The sequence below is a fragment of the Mustela lutreola genome, chromosome 10 (genome assembly GCF_030435805.1).
Source record: "Mustela lutreola isolate mMusLut2 chromosome 10, mMusLut2.pri, whole genome shotgun sequence".
Classification (NCBI taxonomy): Eukaryota; Metazoa; Chordata; class Mammalia; order Carnivora; family Mustelidae; genus Mustela; species Mustela lutreola.
The window spans coordinates 19,188,532-19,216,382 of record NC_081299.1 but is presented as its reverse complement, the minus strand read 5'-3'; the positions used below and the strand labels follow the sequence as shown (position 1 = coordinate 19,216,382).

The following is a 27,851-nucleotide window of genomic DNA, read 5'->3' as shown; positions in this document are numbered from 1 at the left end:
CAATGCCCCCCTAGCCCCACCTCCTATTCTGTTGGTCCTTGCTTACCTTCAAGAGCAGAACAAACATAAGCAAGGTGACACTATAAATTTGCTGATCAGAGCTCCAAGCCCCCCAAAACACTTGGCCCAGCATAACCTAATGGTTTCTCAACACACATACTTCAAGCCTCAGAGAAATTTCTGGGAGAAGCTCAGTGGCAAGAGGGCTCTTCCACCTCCCACTTCCAGTCACTTTCCACAGGAACCCTTCCCTTGGCTGTGGGCCTGTACCACCTGCCCCTCAGCCTATCTTTGTCTGCCCGTTTCACCAAAGTGGGAGCTTCTAGAAAGAGCACAGATTCTGGAGGCAGACAGTTCTGGATTTGAAACCACTTTTACTGATTACCTGCATGGTCCCCAGCAAATACCTTCACTTCTCTGAGCTTGTTTTCTCATCTGCAAACCTCATAATGTTGGCATCCAACACTTGGAAGGCACTCATTAATTCGTAGCTCCCTTCAGCCTCCAATTGGTTCGTAAGGAATGCCTCAAGGAGCTGGCCCTCCCCTGCATGCGGCAGACCAGAAAGTCAAATGGAAAATATTACAAAGTGCAGTCTGTGATATGCAAGGGTTTTGGTGGTTGAGCCCAGGCCTAAGGAAGTGGGTGCCTGCCAGTAGAAGTCATTGATTTTTAGACCATCACCGCTGAAAGGTTGAGAGATGATGATAAAGATAGTTAAAAGCAGGAAATGTTTTTGAAAACTTACTCTGTATGGGTGTTGTGATTGTTACTGTGAATAATTATTTCATTTAATCCTCAAGACAACCCTGTGGGGTGGGTATTATCCCCATTTTACAGATGAAGAAACGAAAAACTTGCTCAAGGACACACAAGTCAGGCGCCAGGATTCCTGAGGCCAAAGTCCATGCTCTTAATTAAACTGCCTCTAGTTCTTCTAACATTTTACTTTTTTAGATGAGGCTGGGGAGGGTAAATATCTCACCCAAAGTCAATGTCTTATCCAAAGGCAAAGGGAGTCTCACCTGAACTTAAACACGAAGGAACTAGGATTTGAGCATCCCTGGTCACGAAGTGAGCAGAGAAATTCGGATTTAGGAAACATTTATTAAGTACTTGGCATAATTTCAATTCATGTTCAAAAAAGCCCCGCGATGTACTGCACTGATCGGATGCAGAAACAAGAGACTCAGAGGGCTAATCTTCCCCCAAATAAATTTAGCAAAGACGGCTGCTCTGTCGGATTACCCATTCAGGATTCAGAGGCTTCGGGAATCTAACCCCAGCTTCTCTCCTTTTTCGAGGTTGGGGAGTGGGAGGTATAATTGAACCCTCCACTTCTCCAGACACCGAGGGCGTACACGGTGGTGGATTCTGGGATTTGAGGTATCCCGCGAAGAGTTTAGACTCGTGGGCCAATAGAATTCGAGCACAGGAGGTGGCACGCCCCCATCCGCCGAATTAGCCAATGAGAAGCGCACGGGTTCTGGTCGCCTGGGAAACCGCGTGACAACAAGATGGCGGCGCCGTGGGACGGCTCCGTGGCACTACGCGGTGAGTCCCGGTTCAAAGTTTTGCGGCCCCGGAGTCCCCTACGCAGGCTGGGGCCCTCGCCCCGAGAGCCCGAGGACCCGCGAGTCCAGCGGTTGGGTGGCCCAGCAGGCTTCCGCGTCATGAGAGCGGCTTCAGGTCCCCGCCTACGTGGCTACCGGAGGAGGCGGGAGGAGGCGACGCAGCTCCCGGGGAGGGGTTAGGTCGTGACTGAAGTCGCGTCGTGAGCGCTTCCAGCTGGAGATGGAGGGCTTGAAGGCGTGCAGCCTGCCAGGCCTTGTCCGCGCGAGAAAGCACTGGGCCTGGGGTGAACTGTGCAAATAGACCGCATAGGTCTGCTGGAGGATATAATCAGTCAAGCACCGCCCTGACTTGGGTCTTAAAGATGTAGGGGCATGAGACACAGCTTTCCTCTCAAAGCCCCAGCCTGAAGGGGACACAGTCCAACCTGTAGGCGTCTCCAGCTTGAGGGGGAAGTCAACAGTCAGTCCCTGGAAGCCCCCATGTGAGGGGAGTAGACGTGGCTCTATCCTCAGGCCCACCTCTGCCCCGGGTCTCAGGAAGGAGGAGACCCAGCCCCAGAAGTCAGGGGTGTCTTATAATCCATGGGAAAATTAATCTGGAGACAGTGTGCTGGTCTGAAGCGAGACAGGAAGCATGAAGTCACTTGCCGGCTATCGTGACAGCCCCAAGGAAGGTCCCTGAGAGCCCCACGAGGATGACCAAAGTGGGCATGGAAAGAAGGAGCTGTGTGAGAGACGTTGCAGAGTTTAACCTGCAAAGTCTGGCGATGGATGGGATTAAGAGAAGAGGAAAGAGAGGACAACTTTGTGCTTGGATGATGGGGTCGCATTAAGAAGGGGGAAGTGGGAGGAGCTTATTTTGAAGGAAGATGTTGAGTTTGGTTTGGGGACTGGGTCCCTTTTTTTCTGAGCTTTGTTGAGATAATAATTCCCATAATATATACTTCACCCTTTGAAATATAAACTTCAACCGTTTTTCGGATATTCATGAGACTTGGGCAACCACCACCACAATCAATTTAGATATTTTCATCTGTCTAACAAGAAATTCTATACCCTTTATCAACTACACCATATACCCTCGAATGGCCTCCAGCCCTAGGCAATTACCAATCTATTTTATGTCTCTAGATTTGTCTATTCTGGACATTTTATATCAATGGGTTCATAACAATATGTGGTGTTTTGTGACTTTCCCTTAGCATAATGTTTTCAGGGTCCATTCACGTGGTGACCTGGCTTCCATTTCTTTTTATTGCTTTCTAATACTCCATTGTAAGAACATACCAGAGTTATGTGTCCCTTGGCTGGTGGACATTAGAGTTGTTTCCATTTTTGCACATTATGAATAATGCTGCCGTGAACATGTAGGTGAGTTTTTGTGTGGATATAAGTTTTCATCCTGTGTAGATCCCCAGGAGCAGAACTGCTGAGCCATAAAGTAACCTTCTGAGGAATCGCCAGACGGTTTTCCACAGCTGCCACGCCATTTTCTGCTCCAGCTAAGATTCCAATCTCCCCATCTCCTCACCAACACTTGTTCACTTCTGTCTTTTTTTTAACTAGTTTCTTTTGAGGGGCTGTTATGGTGATAAGAATTTGGAGAAGGGAGGGGTAATTGGGGCCAGAGGAAACTCATGTAGAACAGTGCTACCTGGGAGAGGAACATCACCTGTTAGCATGATGGAATGTTCTAAAGATTGACTGTGGTGATTGTTTCACAACTCTGTGAATATACCAAAAACCACTGAACTGTACTCTTTTAAAAGGGTTAAGTATGTGAATTAGATCTCAATAAAGCTGTTTTTTATTTAAAGGTAAATACCGTATGTTTCCATTAATGTAACATTCCTGAAGTAAGAAAACAGTAGTGGTTGCCAGGTTTGAAGATGGTATGGGTGTGACCGGAAGGGGCTGGTATGAGGGAGATCCTTGGGGTGAGGGAATCTCTGTGGTGATGAAGTAGTTCTTTTCTTAAATTATTTATTTATTTATTTAAGATTTTATTTATTTATTTGACAGACAGAGATCACAAGTAGGCAGAGAGAGAGCCAGGGGAACAAACTCCGTGCTGAGCAGAGAGCCCAATGTGGGGCTCGATCCCAGGACCCTGGGATCATGACCTGAGCCGAAGGCAAAGGCTTTAACCCACTGAGCCACCCAGGCGCCCCGATGGAGTAGTTCTTTATCTTGACTATAGTGGCGGTTACCTGGAATGTCCATAAAAGGATACAGACATGTAGTGTAACTGTTGGGACTATCTGGGTGAAGGGCACACAGATCCCCTCCATACTATTTTCCTAATTTCCTGTGAATCTATAGTAATTTAAAAGTAAAAACTTAACATATGACTAAAGGACAGACAAAAACAAAGAAAAAAAAGAGGAGTTAGCTCAACCGAAGGAAGGGGGCAGGTCGGAGTGGGGACTCCATTCTAGGAAGGAGTTCTGGGCCAGGGGAGCATTTGAGGTCGGGCAGGTTCAAGTGTAGGAGTGAGGGGGAGTGAGGTCAGGAGATGCAGGCAGGGACCAGATCATCTCTGTTAATTTTGAATTTCTTCTTTTGAATTTCTTTTCTCTGGGCAAGAAGGAGCCACTGGGAGCTTTCAGCAAGGCGGTGACATATTGAAAAAAAAAAAAAAAAGGAGGTGACGTATTAGTTTTATGTTTCTGAAGATCCCTCTAGCTGGAAACCTGTGCAGGGAACCAGGAAGGGCTGTCACACTTGGCCACACAAAACAAAAGGATGCCTGGACAAGAAGGCAGGGACTGGGGCAGGCCAGGAACAGACTGGGAAGGCCGATGGTGGGAGTGAGGAAAGGCCAGGTCTGGGGCAGGAGTCCCAAACTCCAGTGAAGACAGAGTAGCTGCCTCCCAGTGGCACAGCTCCCTTTGCTGGGCAGCTTCGGGGCAGGGGGGAGGCCATGCCACACATTTTCAAAGGGCAGCTGTCTTGGATTTGTCCTAAAAAGACTTGATTCAGGCCCTGATGGGCCCCTTTGGTTCTAGGATTTCTAAATATTAGCCACATAATATATTCAATTCACTGAATAGAGTAGTGGCCTTTAATTCCATCCCTGACGTGCATTCATCTTAACAGAAGAAGAGAGAAGGAGGGGGACAGACATGTGTAAGTGTCCTCAGTGTATAGTAACAAAAGCCACAACAGCCACATTAAAAATTTTTTTAAGATTTTATTTATTTATTTTTAATTTTAAATATTTTTATTTTTTTATTTTATTATTTATTTATTTATTTAATTCTCTATCAAATGCAGTGCATGATCCTAGGACTTGAGCTTTGTGTCAACCAGGTCCTTGAAGGATGGAGCCAGGACACAAGTGGGGGAAAATCCCAGGCTCCTGGCCCATCTCTGGACCTGGACCCCCCAACTCCCATCACCCTTTCCCAACCAGGCCAGGGGCCTCCAGGGTCAGAACAGAGAACAGGATATCCAGAGGCTCAGGCCAAGATCAAGCACAAGGATCCTGAGACCAAGCTGCTTCCAGAAACCTCTGCAGGGGTGGTGGGAAGAAGTGAGGGGCGCTGCTCCCTGGACAGTGCTTCTTCCTGGGAAAAGAAACCATGGAAGAGGAAGTTTCCCTGGTCCCGAAGCCCTGGGCCCCCTCATTCCCCAAGGACTGACTTTCTTCTTTCTTTTCAGGGAGTTCCTGACAGCTAGCGTCTCGAAGTAGAACTATGGGCTCACCTTTGGCCTCCCTTGGCAAGACCCGAAGAGTGCCCCTGCAGTCAGAGCCTGTGAATCCAGCGTAAGGAACCTGCCTGGGGCGAGGGGGAGGGGGTTGGGGGGTGCGGTGGGGGGATCTTTGTGTTGGTGTCTCTGCCTTTTGGCCCCTGTGGACTAGGAGGATGGCTCCTAGTGTCTTAGGGCAAAAACCAGGAGTTACATAACCTTCCCTGACCACTGGATCTTTCTTTGTACCACTTCCTCAGAGAGGCTCCATAGCTCGTCGGAGCAGACGCTGCCTGGGCCCTCTGCCAGGGTGTGGGCTGGGGGGGAGCGGCGTGGCCCCCAGGTACACAGAGTTCTGGGGTCGGTTTATCAAAACCGATGGGCAGCTTCTCTGGCCCGGCCCTGTGCTGAGCCCTTGGTAAGGGGAATCCTTTACATCTGCCTCCCGCTTTTATCCTTTTGAAGCATTTTATACCCCTCTCCTTGCTCTTCTGAACACCACTTTGAGTCATTTGAAGGCCAGGGAGATCTAGGGAAGCTGAGCGACAGGCCTGGGGTCCCACAGCCATTTCACTGCAGAGCTGGGGCTGGGCTGTTGGGCTTGGGAGTGCTTGTGTCTTCCATCCAAACCCCCTGCCCCCCCCCCCCCCCCACCGCCCCGTTCAGCCCTTCCCTGCCCTTCCCCACTGGGACAAGGGGACACCTCGAAGCCTGTCCCTTGGTTTGCCCCAGGGTCAAGGATGGGATCTGGGGAGGAGATTGCCTCGGGAGGCAGAGTCCCAGCCTCCATCTCGTTTAGGCTTGGCTGGGCCCCTAGGGCTGGAGCCGCTCCCCTGATGACATTCCAGAGGGTCCTAACTTGTCTGTCTTCCTTCTCTTTCCTGCCCGGGTTTCCAGCAGGCGAGGGATAAAAATCTATGGAGATGGTAAGTGTGGGCTCTGCCCTCATGTCCCCTCTCCTCACACCTCTTGGGTGTCCCTGGGGTCGTGTAGATGGAGAGAAGGGGCAAGATGGCGGCCACTGTCAGAACAGCTGGCCCACCCACAGGGCCCTCACGCCCTCCTGAGGACAGGACCCACAGCAGCTCTCTGATTCAGAGGCCCCACACCCTTAGCAGAGATGTCACTGCTAACATGGGAAGCCCTCCACTCACTGTGGGGTTGGCCAGTGGGTGCCAAGAAGCCATGGGGGTCAGACCCCAGCAGTCCTTCCCCTGACAGCCTCCTCCAGCCCATCCTGCCTTTCCCCTGCAGAAGCCCCATCCTCCCTTGGCTGCCCCGCCAACCGCAGGCTCAGACCTTTGCATCCCAAGCCCATTCTTGCTGCCACCCCTGGCTGGCATCGGCTACTCAGGTCCTCCTGGGAGCCAGGCTGGGAGAATTGCAAGAAAGTCTGCTCTGATTGGATCCTTACTCCCTGACATCCCACGTGTTCTATTCGTGTATACTTGGGGGTACAGAGTACAGGCTGCTTCATCTGGGCCAGAGCCCGGGGCCCCAGTGTTCTCTGGGCCTCAGCCCCAGAGCAGTGACCTGGGCATGCCTGTCTGCAGAAGACGAGGCAGACGTGCTGAATAATGGACTTGGCCCAGAAGAAAAGATCGCTGTCCCTTCCTGCTATGGCGGCATTGGTGCGCCTGTGAGCAGACAAGGTAAGAACAGAGGCCTACAACGGGTCTGGTCCCCAGCAGCAGGAGAGGGTCTCAGGGAGGGGGTGAGGCCCAGAGAGGCATGGACCTACTCTTGCCTGCTGTGGGTGAGCCCCTGGTCCGCAGACAGCGCTCCTCACCTGGCCTGCGCTGTCCCCAAAGGACCATGGTGACACCAATCTCAGAGGTGCCCAGAGGGGCCCACTGGGCAGCTTCCCGGTGGAGGGTGGAATGGGCCCGGGCACAGGGGAAACCTGGGCAGAGTCATCAGAGTCGGCTGCAAGCCCAGAGGAAGTGGGGACAAGACTAGAAGTTTCCACCAGCTGTAACACCTTGGGTAAGCAATGTTCTATCTCTGTGCCTCCCATTTCCTTGTCTATGAGTGGGGAGACACTCCTCCTCTGAACCCCGCCATGGGATAGAACAGGGAATTGAGGCTGTAAAAGGAAGCCAGAAGAGCCTGGCCCCACAACCATACAGGCACAAAGTCTGGCTCTCCTGCAGCCCGGCTGGGGACACACTTGTTAGCAACCCCAGTACCCAGCTCCTCCCCTTAAGGAGCTGTTCCATGTGCTCTTTGCCTCTCCCCCTGGCATCTGCTCCTCACCCTACTCTCAGCCAGTGTCTGTCCCCACCGAGGTCACAAACAAGGACTCGCCTGCCCTGTCTCACTTCTCTGCACAGCAGCATTCCACAAGGGTCACCGTTCCCTCCTTCTCACATCGCTCTGGGCTCTTCGCCACCATGACGCCACTCAATCGGGTTTCTTCCTGCCTCCCAGGCTCTTCCCTCTCTTTGCTAGCTTTTTCTTTTCCTCCTAGCTTTTCAGTGGGGATGCTTCTCCCCTGGGTTCTCTCCATCTCTCTCTCTCTCTCCCCCTGCTGCCTCAGTGAGCTCATCCGCGCTGTAGGCATGGATGGGGTTCGGAGGTCCGTAGAGCCGTTATAGGGCTTTGACTGCAAGGCAGAGAAATCCCTTACTCAGCTAGCACGGACATTGAGGAGGACTTACTGTCCCGAGTAGCACGACATCCAGGAGGCAACTCCAGGGTTGTTAATCCATCCCCTCAAAGACATCATTGAAAGGCCAAGTTTTGGGGTGCCTGGGGGGCTCCGTTGGTTAAACGTGTGTTTTCAGTTCAGGTCATGATCTCAGGGTCCTGGGATGGAGCCCTGAGTCGGGCTCAGTGGGGAGTCTGCTTGTCCCTCTCCCACTACCCTTTCCCCTGGCTCGTGCTCACTCTCTCTCTCTCACTCTCTCAAATAAATAAATAAAATCTGAAAAAGAAGTTCAGGTTTCTCTGTCTTTCCACTGAGCCATCTTTGGCCTGTCTGCCCACATGGCTGTGTGGCGACACAAGCAGTTCCTGGTTCACGCATAGGGCAGCGGGCCAGGGAAGGAGAGGGCCCATTCCTCCCCTCTGGGTCTTCCTTAGTTTCTTTTCCTAGACTTTATTTTGGAGAATGTCTAGCCTATACAGAAATTAAAATAATAGTATAGTGAACACCTGTATGTCTGCCAGCTAGATGCAATAGTGAGTGACATCTTGCCACTAATTTGCTTTTTCTCTGTCCATATACACATATGTATGAATGTAAATGTATTTTTTTGATGAACCATTTAGAAGTCAATTTCAGATATCATGACATTTCACCTCTAAATGCTTCAGTGAGTATCTCTTCCGAATAAGGGAACCCATGCCCACAGGACAGGGACAGCCCCCGAGAATGTGGATGACTCGGAGACGCCCTCCAGCCCCTCTTCTGCACTCAGATTTCCTATATTCCAAAATTAGCTCCTGGCTATTGTTTTTCCTGAGCTAGGTTCTAATCTGGGTCGGGCATTGCGTTTGATTGTTATACCTCTGTAGAACAGTGTCCTTGCCTTTTTATTTTTATTTTTTTTTAAGATTTTATTTATTTATGACAGAGAGACACAGTGAAAGAGGGAATACAACCATGGGGGAGCCAGAGAGGGAGAAGCAGGCTCCCTGCTGAGCAGGAAGTCCGATATGGGGCTTGATCCCAGGATGCTGGGACCATGACCTGAGCCGAAGGCAGACGCTTAACAACCGAGCCACCCATGCACCCTTCCTTGTCCTTGCCTTTTTAAGATTAAAATGAAACTGACTCTGAGAAGTCCGGGCCATATGTCCCTCGAAGAGCTCACACACAGATCTTGGTGCTTGCTTGTCCTCTGTGCTGACTCGTTCCCCTATCTGCTGCGTTCCTATAAACTGAGGCACACTGTGGGGACAGCATGAGCTGATACAGGCAAAGTATTTTGGACAATCTCTAATATCTAAGTGACAGCTTCTATTACTACTGTTCTTTCTGCTTCTGGGAATTCCTATCGCCCTCCACTGGACCCCCATACTTCAGCCTCCTCTCTAGGCCTGGGCTCCAGGACTTTGTCTGTTTGGCAGTCCCCGTGTTCCGTGACTCGGAGCTGGTGGCCACCTTGACCAAGAAGATGCGGGATCTGGAGCGGCAAGTGAGGTCTCAGACTGATGAGCTGCTGTCCAAGGTGGGACCCCAGTAGGGACAGGGCCAGGGTCTGGTCTGAACGGTAGAAGGGCCCAGGCTGGGGAGGTCAGTGAGTTTACTACCATAGTAGGCCAGGGCGGATGGGTTCTAGAACCGTCTCTCCCAATGAACCTCCCAGTTCAAGCCCCAGGTATGGCCTGGGGCTGATCTGGGTCCCTGTGACTTGAGCAGAGAGGCTAAGGGTCTTCTCTACAGCTGAGTGAGGCCGGTAGCCTTGGACAAGGTGGTAGCAGTGGCTGCTGGCTGTGGGGCACTTGGAGGTGCTCCCTGCCTCTCCTCACCACAGTGGAACCACAAGGGTATCTGAGGGGTAGGAGCAGTGGCTGTGCCAAAGGGGGGCAGGGACAGGGTCTTTAAACTCCCCAGTGTTCTACAGAGGCAAGAAGTCTGGGTCTTCCCATCTAGAAGGGGCTCCCTTGCGCTCTGAGAACCCCCAGGTCTGCCTGTCCCTCCTTGTCTTGCTGCTGCAGGATCGGAAGATACGAGCCCTGGAGGAAATGGTGCAGAACCTCCAGGAGCACCAGGGTAAGAGGCTCTCTTGGTCGGCTGCTCAGCCCTCCCGGGACACCTCCCCTGGGCTGGTGGCTGCTGGGCAGCAGGGCTCCATGAGCATCAAGCCCTCATGGGTCCTGGACAGCTGAGCCCAGACAGTGGTTATGATACACCAGGACAATGATGTCCTCTGTGGGACTGAGTCCCCAGAGTGCAGCTGTAGCCCAGCCCCGAGCACTGGGCACGCCATCGAAAGTGTGGAGGAACACAGCCCCCTCGGGAGCCTCAGGGAGCTGAGGTTGGGTGGGGGGTCTCCTGAGAGTCAGTCCGGGCCTCCCCTCTCAAGATCGGAGGAGAGGCCCAGAGGCAGTTTTCAGGGGACCCCTTGAGTTCTCAAGGGGCAGCTACTCCAAAGGACAGTGAGGGCAGAACGACAGGCAAGGCCAGAGGTGGTCCGGCAGCCTCCCTGCTGCTGATCTTTCCCTGCAGGCCAGGTCAGGACGCAGCAGCAGCAGGACCTGGAGACCACATGCCTGCGGCTCCAGCGCCAGGTTGAGGAGATGGAGGTGAGAGAGGCAGTGGCAGAGCTATCTGGCCCTCAGGACCTGGCTCTGGGTCCTCCAGCCCCTGCACGCCCCATGGTTCCCTCCTCAGGACTAACCCAGAGTCTGAAGAGCCGGGGAGGATCTAGCGCCCTGACCCCGCTGGGCCCCCTGACCTCCTCGTTCTCGCTGGGAGCCTCTCTCGGCTCCAGCCACGGGCCTGCCTCTGGTTCCCTGGACACCTTGAGCTCTTCCCACCACAGGACCTTGGTCCATGCTGTTTCCTCTCCTTGAGGAGTGTTTTTCCACCTTCCCCTGGTGGGTCTTGTTAGTCATCGTCAGTTTCACATCAGGGGTGGGGGCCCTTCCCAGGGGGCCTCAGTCTCCCCTGTGGGACAGTGAGCTCCCACCAAGGCAAGGACTGTTTTCTTCCTGGTCGCTGCTACACAGCCAGGTCATGTGTGGTTACTGGTGGGTCATGGCCATCACTTGCCTTTGTTGCCACCTGTTGCCCCTACTGACTTATCTATTCACAAGCCAGACTTGAGCTGTAGGGACCATAGGCCCAAAGGAGGGTACTAGGTACACATGCCTCCTCAGTGCCCCCTGCCCCTGATGACTGGCGCTCCCCCACCCCCAAAATCTCTCCCTCTCACAGAGCTGGCTTCCAAAGCCCCATCCTAACTGAGACCACAGAATCAGCGACCAGGCCACAGCTGCGGGAGGGCCCTTGGCTCCCGGGGCCTATTCCATACCCTGGGGCTGCCTGAACTCTCTGCTGAGAGTGCTGGTTGGGGGGCCTGGGGGGGCTTCTCTGAGCTGCTGCCACAGGGGGTGAGGGCCACGCCCACAGCTTCAGGGCAGAAGGTATCTTGGCGGCTCCCACGTTGGTGGCCTTCACACATTGACTCCTCCTTCATTTAACTCAAACAAAGCATCTCTGGGTGCCAGGCAGCCGGCCAGGGGCCGGGATGTAAACGTGGTCCCTGTCCCTGGGGCTGGCAGGGGACAGAGACATAAACAAGGACGTGGGTACACAAATATTTCTGTACTTAGCTGGGTGACAGGATAGGGGCGAGCTGGAGTTTGGGCCGCTCTGCGGGGTGGCATCAGGCAGATCTGGAGAATAAAGAGGTGATCGGGGAATGAGGATCAAGGCCGAAGAGATGCCACACAGACTCCTGTGGCCGTGGAGAGCAAGAGGGAGAAGGAGAGACGGCAAGGACCGTCGGGGGAGCCTGTCCACCCGTCATGCGGGGCTGGATTCTGTCCTCCAGGATGGGAGGCCACGGGAAGGTTTCGGAGGCATGGACGGGGAGGCCTGTGGAAGAGCAGTTGGAGTCGTCGGGGGGTGCGGGGTGGGGAATGGCCGGGGCTTGAGCGAGGTGCTGGGGCAGAGTGGAGGGATCCGAGTCTGCGTCACTGGTGGCGCTCAGAGGCCTTGCGGGTCGTGGCCGAGGCCCAGGTGGAGGGGTGCCATTGACTGAGACTGGAGATCTGGAGGGGCAGAGGTTTAGGAGATGGGGACAACGGAGTTAAGGCTGTTGGGGACGAGTTCATATTGAAATGCCTGTGAGACCTCTGAAGTGTGGCCGGCGGGCTGGGCACAAGTGAGAAGGAACGAGACGTGTTGGGGGGCTGACGACAGAAACCCGCTGGGTTTGGCACTGGGCGGGCTGGGCCGTTGGTGGTTGCACCTGAGCAGTTCCAGTCAGTAGTGAGACGGGGCTAGAATGGGGTCAGGAGAGAGAGGGAGTCGAAGAAGCAACGACAGGAAGTGTAGACAAGACAGAAGTTTTCCTGTGGCTGGGGGGATGGGAGGCCTAGCCCTAGAGAAGCTGCATGTGGCTCACAAAGTCCTCTGGGTCCTGCACAAGCCCATGTCCCTGCCCTTCCTCCACTCAGGCCAGATGCACCGGGTGCCCCACTGCCATTGGGGCCACCTTCAGTGAGGTGTTCCTGGCACCAGACACTGTGCTTTAAGCACTCTATGTGAGTGATCTTAACTGAGTCCTCCTCGCATGCTTCTAGGGGAGGGAGAAGCCTACAGCTCTAGAAGGTGAAATGGCTTCCCAAGGTTCCAGCCAGGAAGTAGCCAAGACCCCAGGGGCCCATCCCTTCTGCCCAGTGGGCGCTGGTTGCTGAGGCCTGAGGCTGGGGACCAGACTGCTGCTGGCTGCTCCCTGGGGGGTTGAGCTGACCACGCCCCCCCCCCCCCCAATCTGTTCCTTCTCTCCATACAGCGGTTCCTCGGTGACTACGGGCTGAAGTGGGTGGGTGAGTCTGCGGACCAGGAGGGCTCAGACAACCAGGCAGACTCAGAGGATGGCAAGAGGGACTGGATGACAGCCAAGAAGTTCTGGAAACCAGGTAGAGTAGGGGGTCTGCCCCCAGTCCCTCCTACAAAAGGAGTTCTCCAACACTACTCTGGGCCAGCAGCTGTCCAGAGGCAGTCTCATTCGCACACTGACCCAGGAGCAGGGAGGACAGGCTCTGCCTCCATCACTGAGCACCAGACCTGCCACCATGTTCTTCCTCTGGTCTTGCCTCAGACCCCCTGCTTGCTCATCTTTCAAAGGCCTGAGAGACCCAAGAGATACGAGACATAAGACAACCTCACTTGTGTTGGGCTCCATAGTTTACAAAATCTCTTCCATCCCAAAGTTTTAAAAAAACGAGTCCTCTCCTTTGGAAGCTGCCCTCAGAGCCAGGCTTGACCCCCTCTTTGCGTTCCCTTTTCAGCCTCGCTGTAGCCAAGCCATTGAACTCGCCCTATTTCTCTGGGACTCCTCCATTCTTTTTTCTAAACTTGACCATTCCTGATCTAGAGGAATGAACTCCACAAATGTGGAGCTGTAGATCTGGCCATTTCTGAAAGTCCATTCTCTTCAAAGAATGGAGGTGATTGCCCTGAGGTACTTCTCCAGGCTCTGGAGCTGGTCAGAACTGGGTGCTCGTCTCCATTCTACTGCTCACTCCACGTGGGACTTGGGCGGGTGACTTCTGCTCTCTGAGCCTCCAGGTCCCCCTCAGTAAGTGGGGGTGTGCTCTTCCCTGCGGAGTTGAAAGGATCAACGGGGTCGATGCCGAGCATCTGGCACTCACCTTGCATGTCATCAGCCCCACAGGGGGGGCTTTGCTTGTTTTCCACGGTGACATGCCAGTGGCAGCCTCCCGGGAGCGTGGGTGAGCATGGCTCCCGAGGGGAGTGTTTGGAAAGTGACAACACCATCTTGATTTCATAACTTTCAAAACCTGAGAGTGCTGCCTCCCATTCAGGCCTGAGCTTTGGCCAGATCCCCCTAAATCTCAGGGCACAACTCCCCCACTGCTTCTTCTAAAAACATCACTTCCCACTTGTACAATATTTGTAGCTTTCAAAGCATTTTCATCAACAGCCTTGACACAAGCCACGGGTTGTTCCATTTTATAGACGGGAATCACTTAAGAAGTCTGGAGACTGTTGAGCCAAGAGAGCAAGACTTAAGGCTCGGAGCCCGTTTAGGAGGTGGTCCCAGTCATCTAGGCAGGAGATGAGAGGCCGTCCAGAGGCAGGGTGATCCTGGCGGGCACCGTGATGAGGAGCAGGGCAGATTTAGGAAGTGGAATCCATGGTCTTGGAGACTGTGCATCAGGGAGTGGACAGAAAGAATCAGGGATGGCCCTGGGACACCCCTTCCCGGGTAAGCAGGGAAGTCCTGAAAGGCGACTGCCAGATGCTCTAAGAACATTCATGGGGTCTAGCGCTAGGGATCACCTACCATGGCACCCTGGACCCCACGCATGCCCCTGCCGGCTGGAGGGCAGCCTTCCTCCTGGTCAGGGGGGGACCTCCTGGCTCCTTTGGGGGTCAGCCCAGATAGCTGGCTTCCGGACCTGGCTCTGTGGACTCCTAGAACAGGGCAGCCCCCGCTCTGCTGTGTTGTATGTTTACGCCCAGAATAAGCTGTGTTGTATGTTTACGCCCAGTGCTTCAAAGCTAGAGCAACTTGTGAAAACCACTGTGTGCCCTCCTCCTCTTTGCTTTCTGCTTCTTCAGCATGGAGGGGCCTCAGCTTAGCTTTGCTGCCAGCTGAACAATGAACACTCTTCTGGAATGAAATGAACACTCTTCATTTCCAGCAGCTTTTCCTCCTGGTGCCGCACCCCCCGCCCCCGCCTCCTTGGCTTCTCCCCCACCCTCCCAGCTTTGTCCCCAGGTGCCAGGCTGCTGCTGCCCCAAGGGCCCTCAGGGGCATGAAGCCAGCCTCTTGCTGTGGCCCTGATGCCCTGGCTCGTTGCTCTGGCTCTCCTTCTGTTGGCCACCACTCCCTGTAGGCCCCAGGCGTCCGTGGAGGTGGGCTGGGCATCTGGATGGGGTAACTGGTCCAGAACCAGGACTCTTGCCCTGGGGAGAAGGGTTCTCTGTCCCACAAAGGGGACCCGGCCCAGGGGAAGCCTTGCAAGGATGTGGCCTCTGGCTGGATCATTCACCCCTCCCTGCCCTCTCTACCCGTGAACTGAGCATTAACTAGGATGCCAGGCCCTCCAGGGTGTGCGGGGACTTGAAAGGGATGGTCCTGCTCTGGTGCAACCCGTTGCCAGGTGTTGAGCCTCAGGGCTGAGAGCTCCTTGCTTTCCCTTGTCATCGCCTCAGAGCTCCTCACTCTCACTCAGCTCCGTCCTCTCTGAGCTCCTCCTTCCCCATCCCTGTCCCCTCTGAGCTCCTTGCTCCCCCTTTCCTGTTCCTTAAGCTCCTCCCCCTCATCCTTGTTCCCTCTAAGCTCCTCCTCCCCCTCATCCCTGCCCCCTCCGAGCTCAAATGAGGAGATGGGTGTGTTAATGCCCGGGCCGCTGAGAGCACTGAATGCCATTGTGCACGTGGTGGTTCTTGCAGGCCACTGATGGTGGATGAACAATGACCGAGCCATGGTTACTTAGCCCCTGCCAGGCTGCAGAAAACCCAGCATGGAGCCTGGCCCAGGGGCCAGGGCATTGGGCCTGTGTGCCCAGGCCTGCATGGTCCGGCACACGACCTGCTGCACAGGGCAAAGTGGGAACAGTGGGAACGGGGTGCACGGTGCTCAGCTGCGGAGGCCAGAGGATTGGCTGTGAGCCGGCAGGGACCACACTCTCAGGGCCTGATTTCTTTCCCCCAGCCCCGCTGAGAGCAGAGCGAATGTAGCTCCCCCAAGCAGGGCCAGGCTTGCGGAGGTCTGGAGACAGCAGTCTGGTTCCTGCCCGGCCTTTGCGTGAAGCGGTGGGGACAGGCATGCCAGGGCCCCAGGGCACCGTGGTGGTATTGCAGCAGCAGGTGGCCCTGCCTGATGTGTGAGGAGCCAGCCCAGAGCAGCCCCACCACTCCCCTGCTGAGTGCGGCCGGGGCTGGCCCTCCTCTGGGCTCCGTGGCCTCTGCAGCGGTACTAACCACGTGCATGGTCATTGCGGTCACCCTGTCTCCTTCACTCAAGTATGAGCGTGAGGAGGGCAGGACTGTGGGTGTGGGCACAGCCATGATTCTCAGGGCCCAGCAGGGCTTGGGCAGTCTGGACATATTGGCGGGACCGAGGGAGGAAGGAATGGATCCAGTATGTGCTTCTTGAACTCCCACTCTGGGCCAGGCCCAGGTCTCGATCCTGTAGCCTGTGTTCAGGGAGTGCCCGCTGTGGTTGGAAAGACAACCAACCAGGAAAGGACAACGGCCTGGGATACGTGTCGTGCTCCCCAGTGGGCCTGAGGGCTCCAGGAACTCAGGAGGCTGAGTCTCTGAGGCGGGGGCTCCTGACAAAGCCTCTCAGAGGAGGTGGTTCCCTGAGCCGGTGGGGAGCAAGAGGGTAGGGTGTCAGTGACAACAAAGGCCACCTTCTGCCAGGCACCTCCTCTGAGCCTCACAGCCACCTGTGAAGTAGAGACTGTAACTGTCTTCATTTCAAAGAAGAGGGGGCCCAGGCCCAGAGAGGTCAACCCACTTGTCTAGGATCACACAGCTTGGAAGCAGTAGCCCTGGGAGGACGGCTCCAGAGAGTGATGGAGGAGCAGGCCGAGGGGAGGATGGGGAACCTGGGTCCCAGGGGTCTCAGGCTTTAGGCCAAGGAACTTGGTCTTGATCTCCATGCCTCCCCAACTCTCCACTTTTTTAAAAAAAGATTTTATTTATTTGACAGAGAGAGATCACAAGTAGGCAGAGAGGCAGGCAGAGAGAGGGGAGGAAGCAGGCTCCCCATCGAGCAGAGAGCCCGATGCGGGGCTCTATCCCAGGACTCTGGGATCATGACCTGAGCCGAAGGCAGAGGCTTTAACCCACTGAGCCATCCAGGCGCCCCTCCTACTCCCCTGTTTAATAAACTTACGGGTGCTCAAAGTTGGATGAAGGCTCAGAGATGATCTCTCCCTGCACCACACCCCTCCTTAGAAAGGGAGCCCAGGGAGCAGTGTCCCAGAGGCAGCCTGCATGGTCACTGAGAATAGAGGCATAGGGTCACCTGGGCCCTGAAAGCTGCCTGAGCAGGAGCATGTCACCTTACAAGGCCCTGTCCCCTCATTTCTAAAACAGGAGCGGTAATACCTGCCTCTAGGTGCTCGGCACGAAGTAACCCTCACTGAGTCATCCTTACAGTCAGTCCCCCGCAGCTGGATCTTGCTGGATGGGACAAAAGTTCCTATTCTCTCCCATTCCATGGACGGGAGAGCTGCAGCTCTGAGAGGAAATGCCTCAGCAGACCTCTGACCTGCCTTACCCCATGTGACCTGGCAATGGGCCAGGCTTCTGTGGCACACTCCCTGCTCTTTGGTGCCAATGCCAGGCTTGCTGCCTTGTTCTCAGGCCTGTTTTGCCTGGAGCTGCAGTTGTATCCCAGGCCCCTGGACTCCCTGCAGGCTGCTGCCGCCGCGGGCGCCCGCCCGGCCCACCGCACGGTGACTTCCCCACGCCTTAGCCCCACTGGCTGAGAGCCTCCAGGGCTGACTTTCTGAGCAAACTTTTCCCTCCAGTTGCTTCTTGGCATCCTCCCCTGGGCCTCCACCTGGCCCCTCCCTGTCCATCACCCTGTGTCCTTCAGCTCCCTGGAAAAGCCTTGGCTCCCGGATGCAGCTGGATCTGAGTGGATCTGAGGCAGCGTATCTGAGTGGTCCTTGGTCAGCGTGGTGTGGTTTGCATGGGCCCAGTCCTCTGACCTTTCTAGGCTTCACTTTTCCCGTCTGTAAGAACATAGGGGTAGAGGCAGGGTTCAAGGAGATGAGCTTTTCTGATGCCATTTTTAGGTTTACCAGTGTGTTCCGAATGTAGTTCGTTGTTAAAGAGAAAAGTGCCTTGCTATTGTTCTGACTCATGCCGGGGATGCCCAGGGTGTTCTCTGAGTTTTTCTTGGGCGTCTCGGGAAGTCCAGGGGACCCTGGAATGAGGTGGGAGGCAGGTGCAGCCCGTACCACCTGGCAGATGTAGGGGAGGGCGGAGTCCCGCTGGGGCTTTGAGCAGCCACAAAGGCAACAGGAAACAAAGCCACCCACATTGATGTTTCCTCGCCCCGCCCCATAGCTCCAGACCCCCCTGTCAGTTGCTGTGAGGAAAGGGATTGGGGCCTTGCTGTCCTGGTGAAAACAGGAGATTTTGTAGGGCTACGCTCCAGGGGATGACGGACTTGGGAGCTAGATCCCTTCAAAGACCCACAACAGGCCCCGGCCTGGCCCCTTCCAGCATCCCACCTGCCCTCCAGCCTTTCTGTTCTGGTGTCTGTTGTGGCTGTCCCCACTGCCCCCTGAAGCTTAGGCACACCTGTGTGTGCAACACATTTTTCAGAAGAGGGGGCCCAAATGTCAGCTTCTCAGAGGGGTGTGTGGCCCACAAATAGTGGCACAGGCCAAGGTCTGCCACATATGTGTTCTGTCCAGCAGTTGTCCCAACATGCCTCCCTACCCCCCAACAGCCATGCGTCCTACCCCAACCCCCGCTTCCTGATGGTGCGGATGGGTGGGAAAAGTCAGCCCCTCCTCTAATTTGCCAAGTGACCTGGGGCAAGTCATTTTTCATCTCTGTGGACCTGTTTCCTCATGTGTCAAATGGAGATAAATGACTCTTGCGTCATAGCCTCTAGGTTGGCCTGAGGCCTGTTGGCGCAAGGCAAGAATTGGTAACAATAACCCCCACGGCAGAGGGCCTGCTCTGAGCGGGCCCTCTCACGGTCACCTTCCCGGATCCACGTAGGAGGGGAGGCTGTGGTGCACAGCTTTTCATGTCTTGACCAAGGTCACATAGGTAGAAGCTGAAGAGCTGGGATTTGAACCCAGAGGATCCCCAGAGCTGACACAGGTGTGGAGCTGGATCAGATCCCACCCCTGCTCCATTAAGAGCAGCTGTTAGCCTTCTCTAACCTGTGGTTTCCTCATGTGAAGAATGGGGGCGATCACAGCCCCTACAGCATAGGGGTTGTAGGACAAGAGGGGCACGAGAGGTCTGGAGCCCCTAGCACAAGTGAGGAATCAACAAAAGATGGCTGTTCTGCAGGGCAGTTGTTCCTCTCCCTCTTCCCCCCGGGCGAGATGGCCACTGACGGAGATGCCAAGGCCACCGCTCAGCCAGCCGGGGCCATGGAAGTCAGGGCTGCTGGAGCGTGCAGCTGCCCAAAGAGGGGCTCATGACTGTTTATCCTCTTTGCCAGGGGACTCACTGGCGCCCCCCGAGGTGGACTTTGACAGGCTGCTGGCCAGCCTGAAGGATCTCAGTGAGCTGGTGGTAGACGGTGACACCCAGGTGACACCAATGCCTGGTGGAGCACGGCTCCATGTCCTTGAGCCCATCCCACTGAAGCTCTATCGGAATGGCCTCATGATGTTCGATGGGCCCTTCCGGCCCTTCCGTGACCCCTCCACACAGGTAGGAGTTGTGGGGAGGGGAGACAGGCCGCTCTGGTGGCCTTGCCCTGCCTTCCCTGACCATTAGCTGGAGATGGGGGGGGCAGCTCAACCTACCCTCCATAGGTACCCAAGTCCACGTGCAACTTGCAGACTGTGCCCCCCCCCCCCCCACCAAGTCCTGGAGCCCTGAGAACATCTAGAGTGTGATCCACTGGGTAAATCCAGGGCCCAGGGCTGGCTGTCCAGAGGGGAAGCAGAGCAGGGGGCACAGCACTGGTCCAGCTGGGCCTCACTCTTTCAATCCCTGCCGCAGCGCTGCCTCAGAGACCTGCTGGATGGCTTCTTCCCTTCAGAGCTCCAGCGGCTGTACCCCAATGGGGTTCCCTTTAAGGTGATGGGCTGCTCCTCACACCACCCTGTGTGAGGAGTTTGGAGGGGGTGGGGGCGTCCCCTAGTCTGAGGTGGAAAGCCACTCTCCTCCCCGCAGGGAGCCCTAGTCTGATGACCTCTGGGAGAAGGGTGAGCCTCAGCCTGGCGGAGATGGGAGTAGGGAGCCTGCAGGGGTCTCAGTTGCTCCCTCAGCGAGGGCGCAGGCTGGAGGCTAAGCAGCAGGCAGTGCCCCCTGCTGGCACCCTGGAGGCACAGCCTTCAGCCTTGCAGGGCCACTGCCCCTCCTCAGCATCCAAGATACCTTGACGGCCCTGGGTTCCCGAGGTTCTATGCAAAAGTGGCCTGGCTCGCCCTGGAGGCTCCCGAAGCCATCTGTTGGTTGTGGAAGGCAGTGCTATGGGGGACAAACGTTGGCACTAAAGGACAGGGCATGTGCCAGCCCCCTGCTGGCAGGGGTGGGTGGGGGTGAGCCAAGCGGTGTGGTGGTGGGAGCATGGGGAGGGGAGGTGTGGTGTGTCACTGCACAGTGAGGGTACGCGAGGGCGTGTGCGCCACCACCACCTGGGCTTGGAAAACCGTGAGTCATGACCAGGGGTGTTTGAGGCAGTCCATGCCAAGACGGGGCTTTGCCCTCTCCTAACACTGTGGTGCCTTGTTTCCTGGCTGGCTCCCAAGAGGGGCTCTCTGGGAGGATGCAGCTCGAGCTAGCGTGCTTGCAGAAGCTGGGCCCAGGTTGGGGACAGTAGCATGAACTACAGCTCTCTGCTCTCTTGGGGACCCCAGTTTATCTGTAAAATGGGGATTGCTTCAGACTGTCCCTTGAGCCTATTCCTGGGGGGGAGGGTGTGGCGGGGGCTGGTGTGGGGAGGCCTCTGTTTGGGCAAGAGTAGGGTGGAGCCCAGGGCTGAAGGTCTAGGCCCACCGCTGCCCACCCTTCTTGCCAGGTGAGTGATCTGCGCAATCAGGTCTACCCAGAGAATGGGCTGGACCCATTCCCAGGTGAGGGCCGCGTGGTGGGCCGTCAGAGGATTCACAAGCTGCCGGACAGGATGGAGCACCCAGGTTAGCTTGGACTTGAGGCTGAGCCTGGTGGTGGGACACGGTGTGGGATGATCTCCGGGTAGCCTCCTCCACCATCATCCATTCCTCACAGCCCCTCCCCAGGCCAAGGCTCCCAATGCACTCCCTGCAGGCTCCAAGATGACTCCTGAGAAGTTTCTGAACAGGCTCCCCAAGTTTGTGATCCGGCAAGGCGAAGTGGTTGACATCCGGGGACCCATCCGAGACACCCTGCAGGTGAGGCCAGCCCTAGCTCCCCCAGCCTTCTTAGGCTCCCTGGACCAACCTGCCCGAGAAGAGGCTTGTCTGGAGATTCGGGCTCACGGGCTGCTGAGGAGGGCCTGGACGGAGAGATGAGGCTCTCAGGGCAGTTTCACTGTCTCCTGAAAACAGTCTGGGGAGGGCTCTGGGCTGGCACCCAGAGAGGGGCTGGACTGGCAGCCTTGTGGCTATGAGGCAGAAAGCCAAAGTCGAGGCCAGCCATGAGCCCAAGGACTAGGCCACCTCCTCGACGTCCAGTCCGGAATATCCAAATCAGTCCTGGATTCCCCTTCCCGGTCCTTAGAATACATCATCCTCCCTCCTCCCTCCCCGTCCTGCTGCTCCTCCCGCATCTCCACCTGTGAAAGGTACCAAACCTCAGTTTCCTACCACTCTACCTCCTCCAAGTCCTGTTTGATCTGTCCGTCTCTAGCACACCTCCCAAATCCATCTCTTCTCTCCTTTCCCTCTGCCCACCTTCCTAGCCTTAGCCCCCGAATGGCTGTCTCAGACACCTGTGGTAGCTTCTCGCTGACCTGTCACCCCCACTCCTGCCTTGCCTGCTGCCCTCCCCCAGCAGTCTGTGTGTGTGTGAGAACATAAATTGGATCTGGGCTTTCCCTGTTGAAACCCTCCAGTGGTTCTTGGATAAGGCCAAGCTCTCATCCTGGCACTCAAGGCCCACCATCCCTTGCCCTGTCTAACCTTTTCTTTCTTCCAGCTCAACCTGATTCTCAGCTTCAGCCACGTGAACGGCTAACACTTTCTCAAACATATCATCTCCCAGAGAAGGCTTCTCTGACCAGGGCTTCTTTCCCTGCATTCCATTTCTGCGGCCTCCTCATCCTTAGTCATGGCTTAGGGTGAAGGGAAGGCCTTCCCTGACCCACGCTGGGTTAGGCCTCCAGCCCAGTCATCGTGTGGGGTTCTGTCTCCCCCACTAGCCTGAGGGACCTTAAGGCTTCTTAGGGGAATGATGGGGCTGCGTCCCAAAGCTTTCCTTCCATTTCCTCCCCCTTTAGCTCACTGGTCTCATCTACCCTTGTCCAGGGAGAAGTCCCCTCTAAGGGTTGGGGGGAAAGCGGTCTCTGGCAGGACCCAGGACTCTGTCTCCTTTCATCGATGCCTTCCAGAACTGCTGCCCATGGCCGGCCCAGGTCCAGGAGATCGTGGTGGAGACACCAGCCTTGGCTGCTGAGCGTGAGAGGTGAGGGCAGAGTGAGGAGGTGAGGAACTTGGGGTTGGGCCACCAGGGGGCACTGATGGCCTTTAGGCCCACAGGAACCAGGAGTCACCCCAGTCACCAGCGCCTCTGCTCTCCATGCTGCGCATCAAGTCTGAGAACGGTGAGAAGGCCTTCCTGCTGATGATGCGGCCCGAGGACACTGTTGGTGATGTGCGCACCCTGCTTGCAAAGGCCAGGTGGGTATGGGGCAGGGCTGGCAGCTACAGGGGTCTCTGAGCCCAGGACTCAGTCTGATCCATTCTGCCCTGTCCCCAGGGCCGTGGACACCACCAGCTTCGAGATCATCAGTACCTTCCCACCCACGGTCTACAGCGACAACACAGTCACACTGCAGGCCGCGGGCCTGGTGCCCAACGCAGCACTGCTGCTTCGCACAAGCCGGGCCCCGCCGCCGGCTCCAGGCCCCAGCTCCAAATAAAGAGCCCGCTCCCACACAGGCTGCTCCATGAGGCTCTCTTGGCCAGGCAGACCCGCTGGGCGCCAGGGAAGGCCGGGGGCCCAGCTAGGCTGGGGCGGGGGGCGGTACCGACCCGCCCCCTCTGTAACATGAGCCCCAGCTGGCAGGCCTGGCTGCTGGGTCTTTGTCCTCTAGGTTCCTCTTTCTTCCCAGAAGGGCTAAGCAGATCCAGTGGAGGGAAGGCGGGCTCCAGCTCAGCCTCGGCAGGCTAGAAGAATCTCCTGTGCAAGTGTGCCAGCGGCGGATCCCTGTGCGCAGATGGGGACACTTCCTCAACACTCTGCACAAAGCCTCTGCACTCTGCACTGTCCCCAAACTGGGTGAACCCACTTCCATGAGACATGCACTCAGGGCCAGTTTGTTGGAGCCCTGGTCAGCGGCCACATGACACAGCCATATTACCAGCTGGCACACAGATGTGCCACACTCACCAAGCCAGGTGTGTCAGGACACCATCCCTTGCGTGTGAATCAGGAGGTGACCCACCCACACTGGTTCCAGAAACACAGGTCTGCATGGGTATGCATGTGCCAGACATACACCCACAGACATGCACAATCACACACACGGGTGCCACACGGGAGACCACTCAGGTGAGCTGCCCTCAGGAGCTCAGCACCGTCCCGTTTACCAGCCTCGTTCAGAGCAAGAGCCCAGGTCATATCAAACAGACATGCTGTCAGTGGAATGGGACATTTAATTGTCTCTAGGGTGCTCCCAGGACAGGGAATGCGGGGCCTTTGGCAGAGCCCTGGCTAATGGAACCAGCAAAGGCACCCATCAGCTAGGGCCAGGCAGGGTGGCAGCCTCAGGGCCTGGCTGAGGACAGCCAGCACTTGGGCTGTTGCTTAAGACAATTTCTGAAACTAGTGGGTAAGGAATGTTGCCTTTGAACAGGGAGGGGAGGAGAAGGGGCTTGGGTTGGGGGGAAAGATTCCAAGGTCAGAAGGTTTTAGGATAACAGGGAGTTGGTCATAAGGTCCTTCATGGCCGGGCGGTGGCTGGGGGGCATGTGGTGACGGGAGTCCAGCGGGCTCAGGCCAGCTTCAGGAACTCCTGCAGTGTGTTTTGTTCCACAGCCTCCACGAAGAGCTCATAGTCCTAGGGGAGGGGAGGGGAGAGGCGGTCACCTGAGTGCTGGCATTTTGTCTCAGGTCTGACTCTGACTTCTGACTCAGAAGTCCTCCTACACTTCCCCACTCCCAGCCCCCAGGGCCCATACCCCACAGTACTGGTCCCCGTTGACAATCTGGGGTGGGGTGGCCTTGGGGTTGCCTGCCAGGGCTCGCATCTCATCCCGCAGGGCGTTGTCCTGGGAGATGTCCACTAGCTGGTACTGGATGCGCTTCCCATCCAGGATGCGGGTCACCTCGCTCTGCTGGGACTTGATCTGGGGGTAGAGGGCGGGCAGGGGTTAGTGAGCAGACTGGAGGGCTGACGAGGGAACCCCGGGCAGAAAGAAAGCGGCTGTGGCCAGTAGTTTTTGTCCCCCTCCACAGAGTTCTGGCCACTAGGGAGTTAGGACGATGAGTCAGGCTTGCGGTGGTGCAGGAGAAGAGGGACCACCATGCGGAAGAGAGTCAGCCGAAGAAGGAAAGTGGGATAAAGTTCGGGGGGGGGGGGGGAGAGGAGCTCAGCGAGGGGAAGGCAAGGCACGCTTGGGTGGAGGCTGGTAAGGGGCCACCCCCACCCAGGTACGCACAAATTGGAGGAGACGAAGGGCACCATCAGGACGTGATGGGGTGGTAGTGGGGTTGCAGGGAGTGCGTGTGGGAGCAACGGGATGGGCGTGGGCAGCTCGCGCTGGGGCTGCTAAGGCTCCAGGATGCCCAAAAGAGGGGTTCGAGTCTGGAGCCCACCTCGGGACCGGACCCCAGAGGCCGAGCCCCGCACCTCGTCACCCCCCCACCCCCGTCCTGCCCCCGCCCTGGGGGTGGGTCTCGGGAGCCGGGCCGTAGCGCCCAGACTGCGCCGGCCGCCAGCGCGGCCCAGGCGTGCACTCACTTCGCGGGAGCCGGTGACCGACGTGCTGTAGACGCGAAGGCCGCTCATGCTGCGGGTGGACGGGCAAGCCGACAGGCGGACGGACGGCTGTAGCGGGAGCTGCACGGCCTAAAGACGACGCCGCGGCGCTCGGGAGCGGTTTCCTTCCTGCTCAGCCCGCGAGTCACCGCTCTCGGGACCAATGGGCGGCACGGGTAGGCGTGCGGCCGGGGCGGAGCCTGCGCGACCCCGCCCTGCGCGCCGCTGTCCCCCTCCCCTCCCCCTTCAGTGGCCGGGCTTGCCAAGGACCCCAGGGCTCAGCGAGGCCCCCCCTACGGCTTTCCCCAGATCTGGGGCTCAGTGTGAGGCTGGGGAGTAGCCCGGGTGGCCGGAAAGGCCAGGGAGGGGAGGGTGAGGGTGTGCAAAGGCGCCTCCTCAGCCTCCCCCGAGCTAGCTGCACCCAGCCATCCACCCCTTGGTGCCACGGTAGCGCAGCCCAGCTCAGAGTTTTGAAGGCTTGGGCCGTTTTGGAACGTACAGTGCCTTGGCTAGGGGACCTCACTCTAAGGAACCCCCTCCCACAGTCCCCAGGGTGACACTCACACCTGGGTAACCCCGTGGCACACCAAAACAGGGACAGCACCTCCCCTCCCCCCCAGGAAATTTCCCCCAAAGTTCCTCTCTACTCAGGCAGGTTTAGACAAGGAAGGGTGGTGGCCAGAGACAGGGCCACACCCTCAAGGCACCAGATGGAGGCCAAGGTAAGAGGCTGCTAGCTCTAGAAAGGGTGGAGGCAGAGGCTGGCCAGCACTCCTGAGAGCCTGGCCCACCCTCGTGAAATACCCACAGATGATCTTAGGGTGGCCCTAGCTCAACCTCAACTCCAGATGGCATTCTAAAGCTGCTCCTGCTCCCAGAAAAAATGGGAAGGGGTTCAGACAGAGCAGACTCTAGCAACCAGTCCAAATCTGGAGGCTTGGCTGGCTGGCTGGGGTGGGACAGGATTCCCCTCACAAGTCCTCCCCAGGTCCAGGGCTTGAATGGCAGCCCAGGAAGATAACCCCAGCGCCCTAAAGCAAACAGTGCCCTGCCTGGCTCCAGAGAAGCCGCCACCTCACAGCAACCTAGAGGCAGCTGACTTCCTCTCAGATGATTACGGAAACTCTTTCCAATGACAGACTTGCTCAATGACTCGGGCAACTTCACCCAATAGAAAGTCGTGTGGGAAGAGCTCTTATTTGTCCCCACAGAGAACAGAGGAGCGGAAGTGGTAGAAACAGCCGTGAGACTAGACCTGCCAAAGGTTCCTCCTTGCTGCCATCTGGGGAACTTGGCTGAACACCCAGCCCTTGGCCCCAACAAGCCAAAATGAAGGGTGGAGTAAGGGATGGTGGTGATGGTGATGGAAAACTGAAGAGTTTGTTAAATATTTTATTTTGTAATCAAAATAGGCAATACAAACGAGTTGACATAACAAGGATTCATATAAATAACTGCTTATAAACTTTGAGGAAAAATACCCGTGAGCATGGTGGCTGGGCTCCCAAAACAGGGTGGAGACCAACCAGGCAGCTCTGCTTTTAGGAGGCAGGAAGGAGCCCAGAGGCTGAGGAGGACGGCTGGGTGGGGCTGTTCTGAATGGAAGGGATACATCACTCCATAAATAAGACACAGATCTGTAAAAACACTTAAGGAGTCTCATTCAGACCCAAGAGTGAGGTTCAGGATGCTTCTCTAACTGCTCAAGGCTTACCAACAAACTCCTGGTGGCTGGCTCTGGGATTGCTCTGCTCCTGCACACCCTTCCAAGGCCCTGGCTGGCCTGGCTCCAGATCTAGCGCAGGTCTGGGGCCAGCCCAACAACCAGATATGAACAATTGTGTTGAGAGATGCCCCCTAAATGAGGAGGCAAGAGAAACCGGAAAGCAGAGGGTCCAAAGGCCCCAAACAAAACCCAGCAAATAAGCTATACCTTAGAGCCAAACTATACTGGGTACTCTGAACTCTCAAGAAGCCGCAGAGCAAGAAAAGGAAAGGACCCTGCCCACAAACAAAAGAGAGGCACAAGTCAGGGCTGGGCGCCAGCCCTTAGACACCAGGAGGAGGAGGAGGCAAGCAGCTTTTGACAGTTGCCCCGTGGTATTCTAGGGGAAAATCCTGCTCAAATCTAGAACCATAAAGAAGAGTTTGCAAGGGGGCTACCTGACTGGCCTGAGAACAAAAGAGAAGGGAGCTATGCTAACCACATGGCCAGGCCCCCAAAGGACAGGGCAGCTGGAGAGTGGCGCATCCTACAAAATGGCATGACAGCACAGATGGAGGAGACCTGGATAGAATCCTTAGGCCAATTCTAGTGGGTACTTTGCTAATAAACAGATCACCCTGAGGTGTCTGTGAGAACAAGAGCCCTGAGGAAGCAGCAGTGGGACCATGCCTAAGAACACCCAAGAAAGCCAGCTCAGATCCCAGGCAGGCTGGCCTACTGGCCTGAGAATTCTCACATGGCCATCATGACTGGTACTTAGACTTTCCAGGCCCTTTTACTGAACTCTGCCATCAGCGGGACCAAGGTATGGAGTGGGAATGAATACGGATCCATCCCAGAGGATGGAAAAGGGAATTGAGCAGCCTGTTTAACTTTGACATCAGCCAGGGGCTGGAACAGTCTGTGAGGACTTATCAGGTAACCTGCAGTTAATTAGTAACTCACCCTCAAAGGGTAAATCCAATGACAGGACAAATGCAATCCAACAATGCAAAGCCAGTGTGGGGCAGGGTAGGCACCGTTCACACCGTTCCTTAATAAGCCCACCGCCCCAGACGCAGGTTCTTAACCCCCTCCACCCCTTCTCTCTGGGAATAGCAGCAGACAGGAGGCAAGAGATTGTCAGGGCAGAACCTGGCAGACTGGTGCTCAACAGACCAGATCTTCCCTGGGGGAACAGAGCGTGTGCCACCCCCAGCATTCTTCACTGTGTAACACAGTTTTCTCCCATATCCTGGGCATATCTGTCTGACATGGTGGTCCTTAAGTCCTCGATATCACGGCGCAGCTGTTGAACCTCTTCTAGTTTCTTCTTGATCACATCCGGCTTCTGCAAATCCAGCTGAGTCCCCGGGTGATGTGCAG

General features: G+C 56.2%; 3 protein-coding genes across 18 annotated transcripts in view; 1 reads left to right on the top strand and 2 right to left on the bottom strand.

The window, feature by feature from the left end:
• The first annotated feature begins 1,476 nt into the window (after positions 1-1,476).
• Positions 1,477-23,745, top strand: UBXN11 (UBX domain protein 11). 12 transcript variants are annotated; one of them, XR_009345039.1, is made up of 15 exons: positions 1,477-1,554; positions 5,238-5,343; positions 6,165-6,193; positions 6,821-6,919; positions 9,342-9,442; positions 9,891-9,987; positions 10,444-10,520; positions 12,740-12,866; positions 19,130-19,344; positions 19,639-19,716; positions 20,660-20,777; positions 20,869-21,011; positions 22,169-22,242; positions 22,372-22,457; positions 22,537-22,715. XR_009345039.1 is itself a non-coding variant. In XM_059135505.1 (15 exons), exons 2-15 carry the CDS (start codon positions 5,273-5,275, stop codon positions 22,948-22,950), a joined length of 1,755 nt encoding a protein of 584 aa, XP_058991488.1. In that variant the 5' UTR covers positions 1,477-1,554; positions 5,238-5,272; the 3' UTR covers positions 22,951-23,745. The 12 variants fall into 12 exon arrangements, 11 of the variants coding, with proteins under 11 accessions (XP_058991488.1, XP_058991491.1, XP_058991489.1 ...); XM_059135505.1 differs by having other exon boundaries at positions 6,168-6,193; positions 22,317-22,431; positions 22,537-23,745; XM_059135508.1 differs by having other exon boundaries at positions 9,933-9,987; positions 22,317-22,431; positions 22,537-23,745.
• SH3BGRL3 (SH3 domain binding glutamate rich protein like 3) lies at positions 23,416-24,881 on the bottom strand. Its single transcript, XM_059135515.1, has 3 exons — positions 24,743-24,881; positions 23,961-24,128; positions 23,416-23,839 (listed from the first exon to the last, which is right to left on the bottom strand). The coding sequence occupies exons 1-3, from the start codon at positions 24,788-24,790 to the stop codon at positions 23,774-23,776; spliced, it is 282 nt and encodes a 93-aa protein (XP_058991498.1). The 5' UTR covers positions 24,791-24,881; the 3' UTR covers positions 23,416-23,773.
• The window catches only part of CEP85 (centrosomal protein 85), a 34,585-nt gene continuing 30,149 nt past the window's right edge, over positions 23,416-27,851 (bottom strand). For all 5 annotated transcript variants that reach the window (XM_059135498.1, XM_059135500.1, XM_059135502.1 and 2 more), the window contains 2 exons: positions 24,743-27,851; positions 23,416-23,839 (listed from right to left, as the gene is read on the bottom strand). In XM_059135498.1, the coding sequence (XP_058991481.1) occupies positions 27,691-27,851 (161 nt within the window). In that variant the 3' untranslated portion in view covers positions 23,416-23,839; positions 24,743-27,690. The remainder of the gene's footprint in view (positions 23,840-24,742) is intronic.

What these genes read in the sequence shown, in the direction of transcription:
- SH3BGRL3 (XM_059135515.1), bottom strand. Translation starts at nt 24,790, where the DNA reads ATGAGCGGCCTTCGCGTCTACAGCACGTCGGTCACCGGCTCCCGCGAA. An exon ending in CGGTCACCGGCTCCCGCGAA is followed by an intron (nt 24,129 to 24,742) that starts GTGAGTGCACGC and finishes CTCTACCCCCAG; the next exon opens with ATCAAGTCCCAGCAGAGCGA. An exon ending in ACGGGGACCAGTACTGTGGG is followed by an intron (nt 23,840 to 23,960) that starts GTATGGGCCCTG and finishes CCCCTCCCCTAG; the next exon opens with GACTATGAGCTCTTCGTGGA.
- UBXN11 (XM_059135504.1), top strand. Translation starts at nt 5,273, where the DNA reads ATGGGCTCACCTTTGGCCTCCCTTGGCAAGACCCGAAGAGTGCCCCTG. An exon ending in GGACAGGATGGAGCACCCAG is followed by an intron (nt 20,778 to 20,868) that starts GTTAGCTTGGAC and finishes CATTCCTCACAG; the next exon opens with CCCCTCCCCAGGCCAAGGCT. An exon ending in CCGAGGACACTGTTGGTGAT is followed by an intron (nt 22,432 to 22,536) that starts GTGCGCACCCTG and finishes CCCTGTCCCCAG; the next exon opens with GGCCGTGGACACCACCAGCT.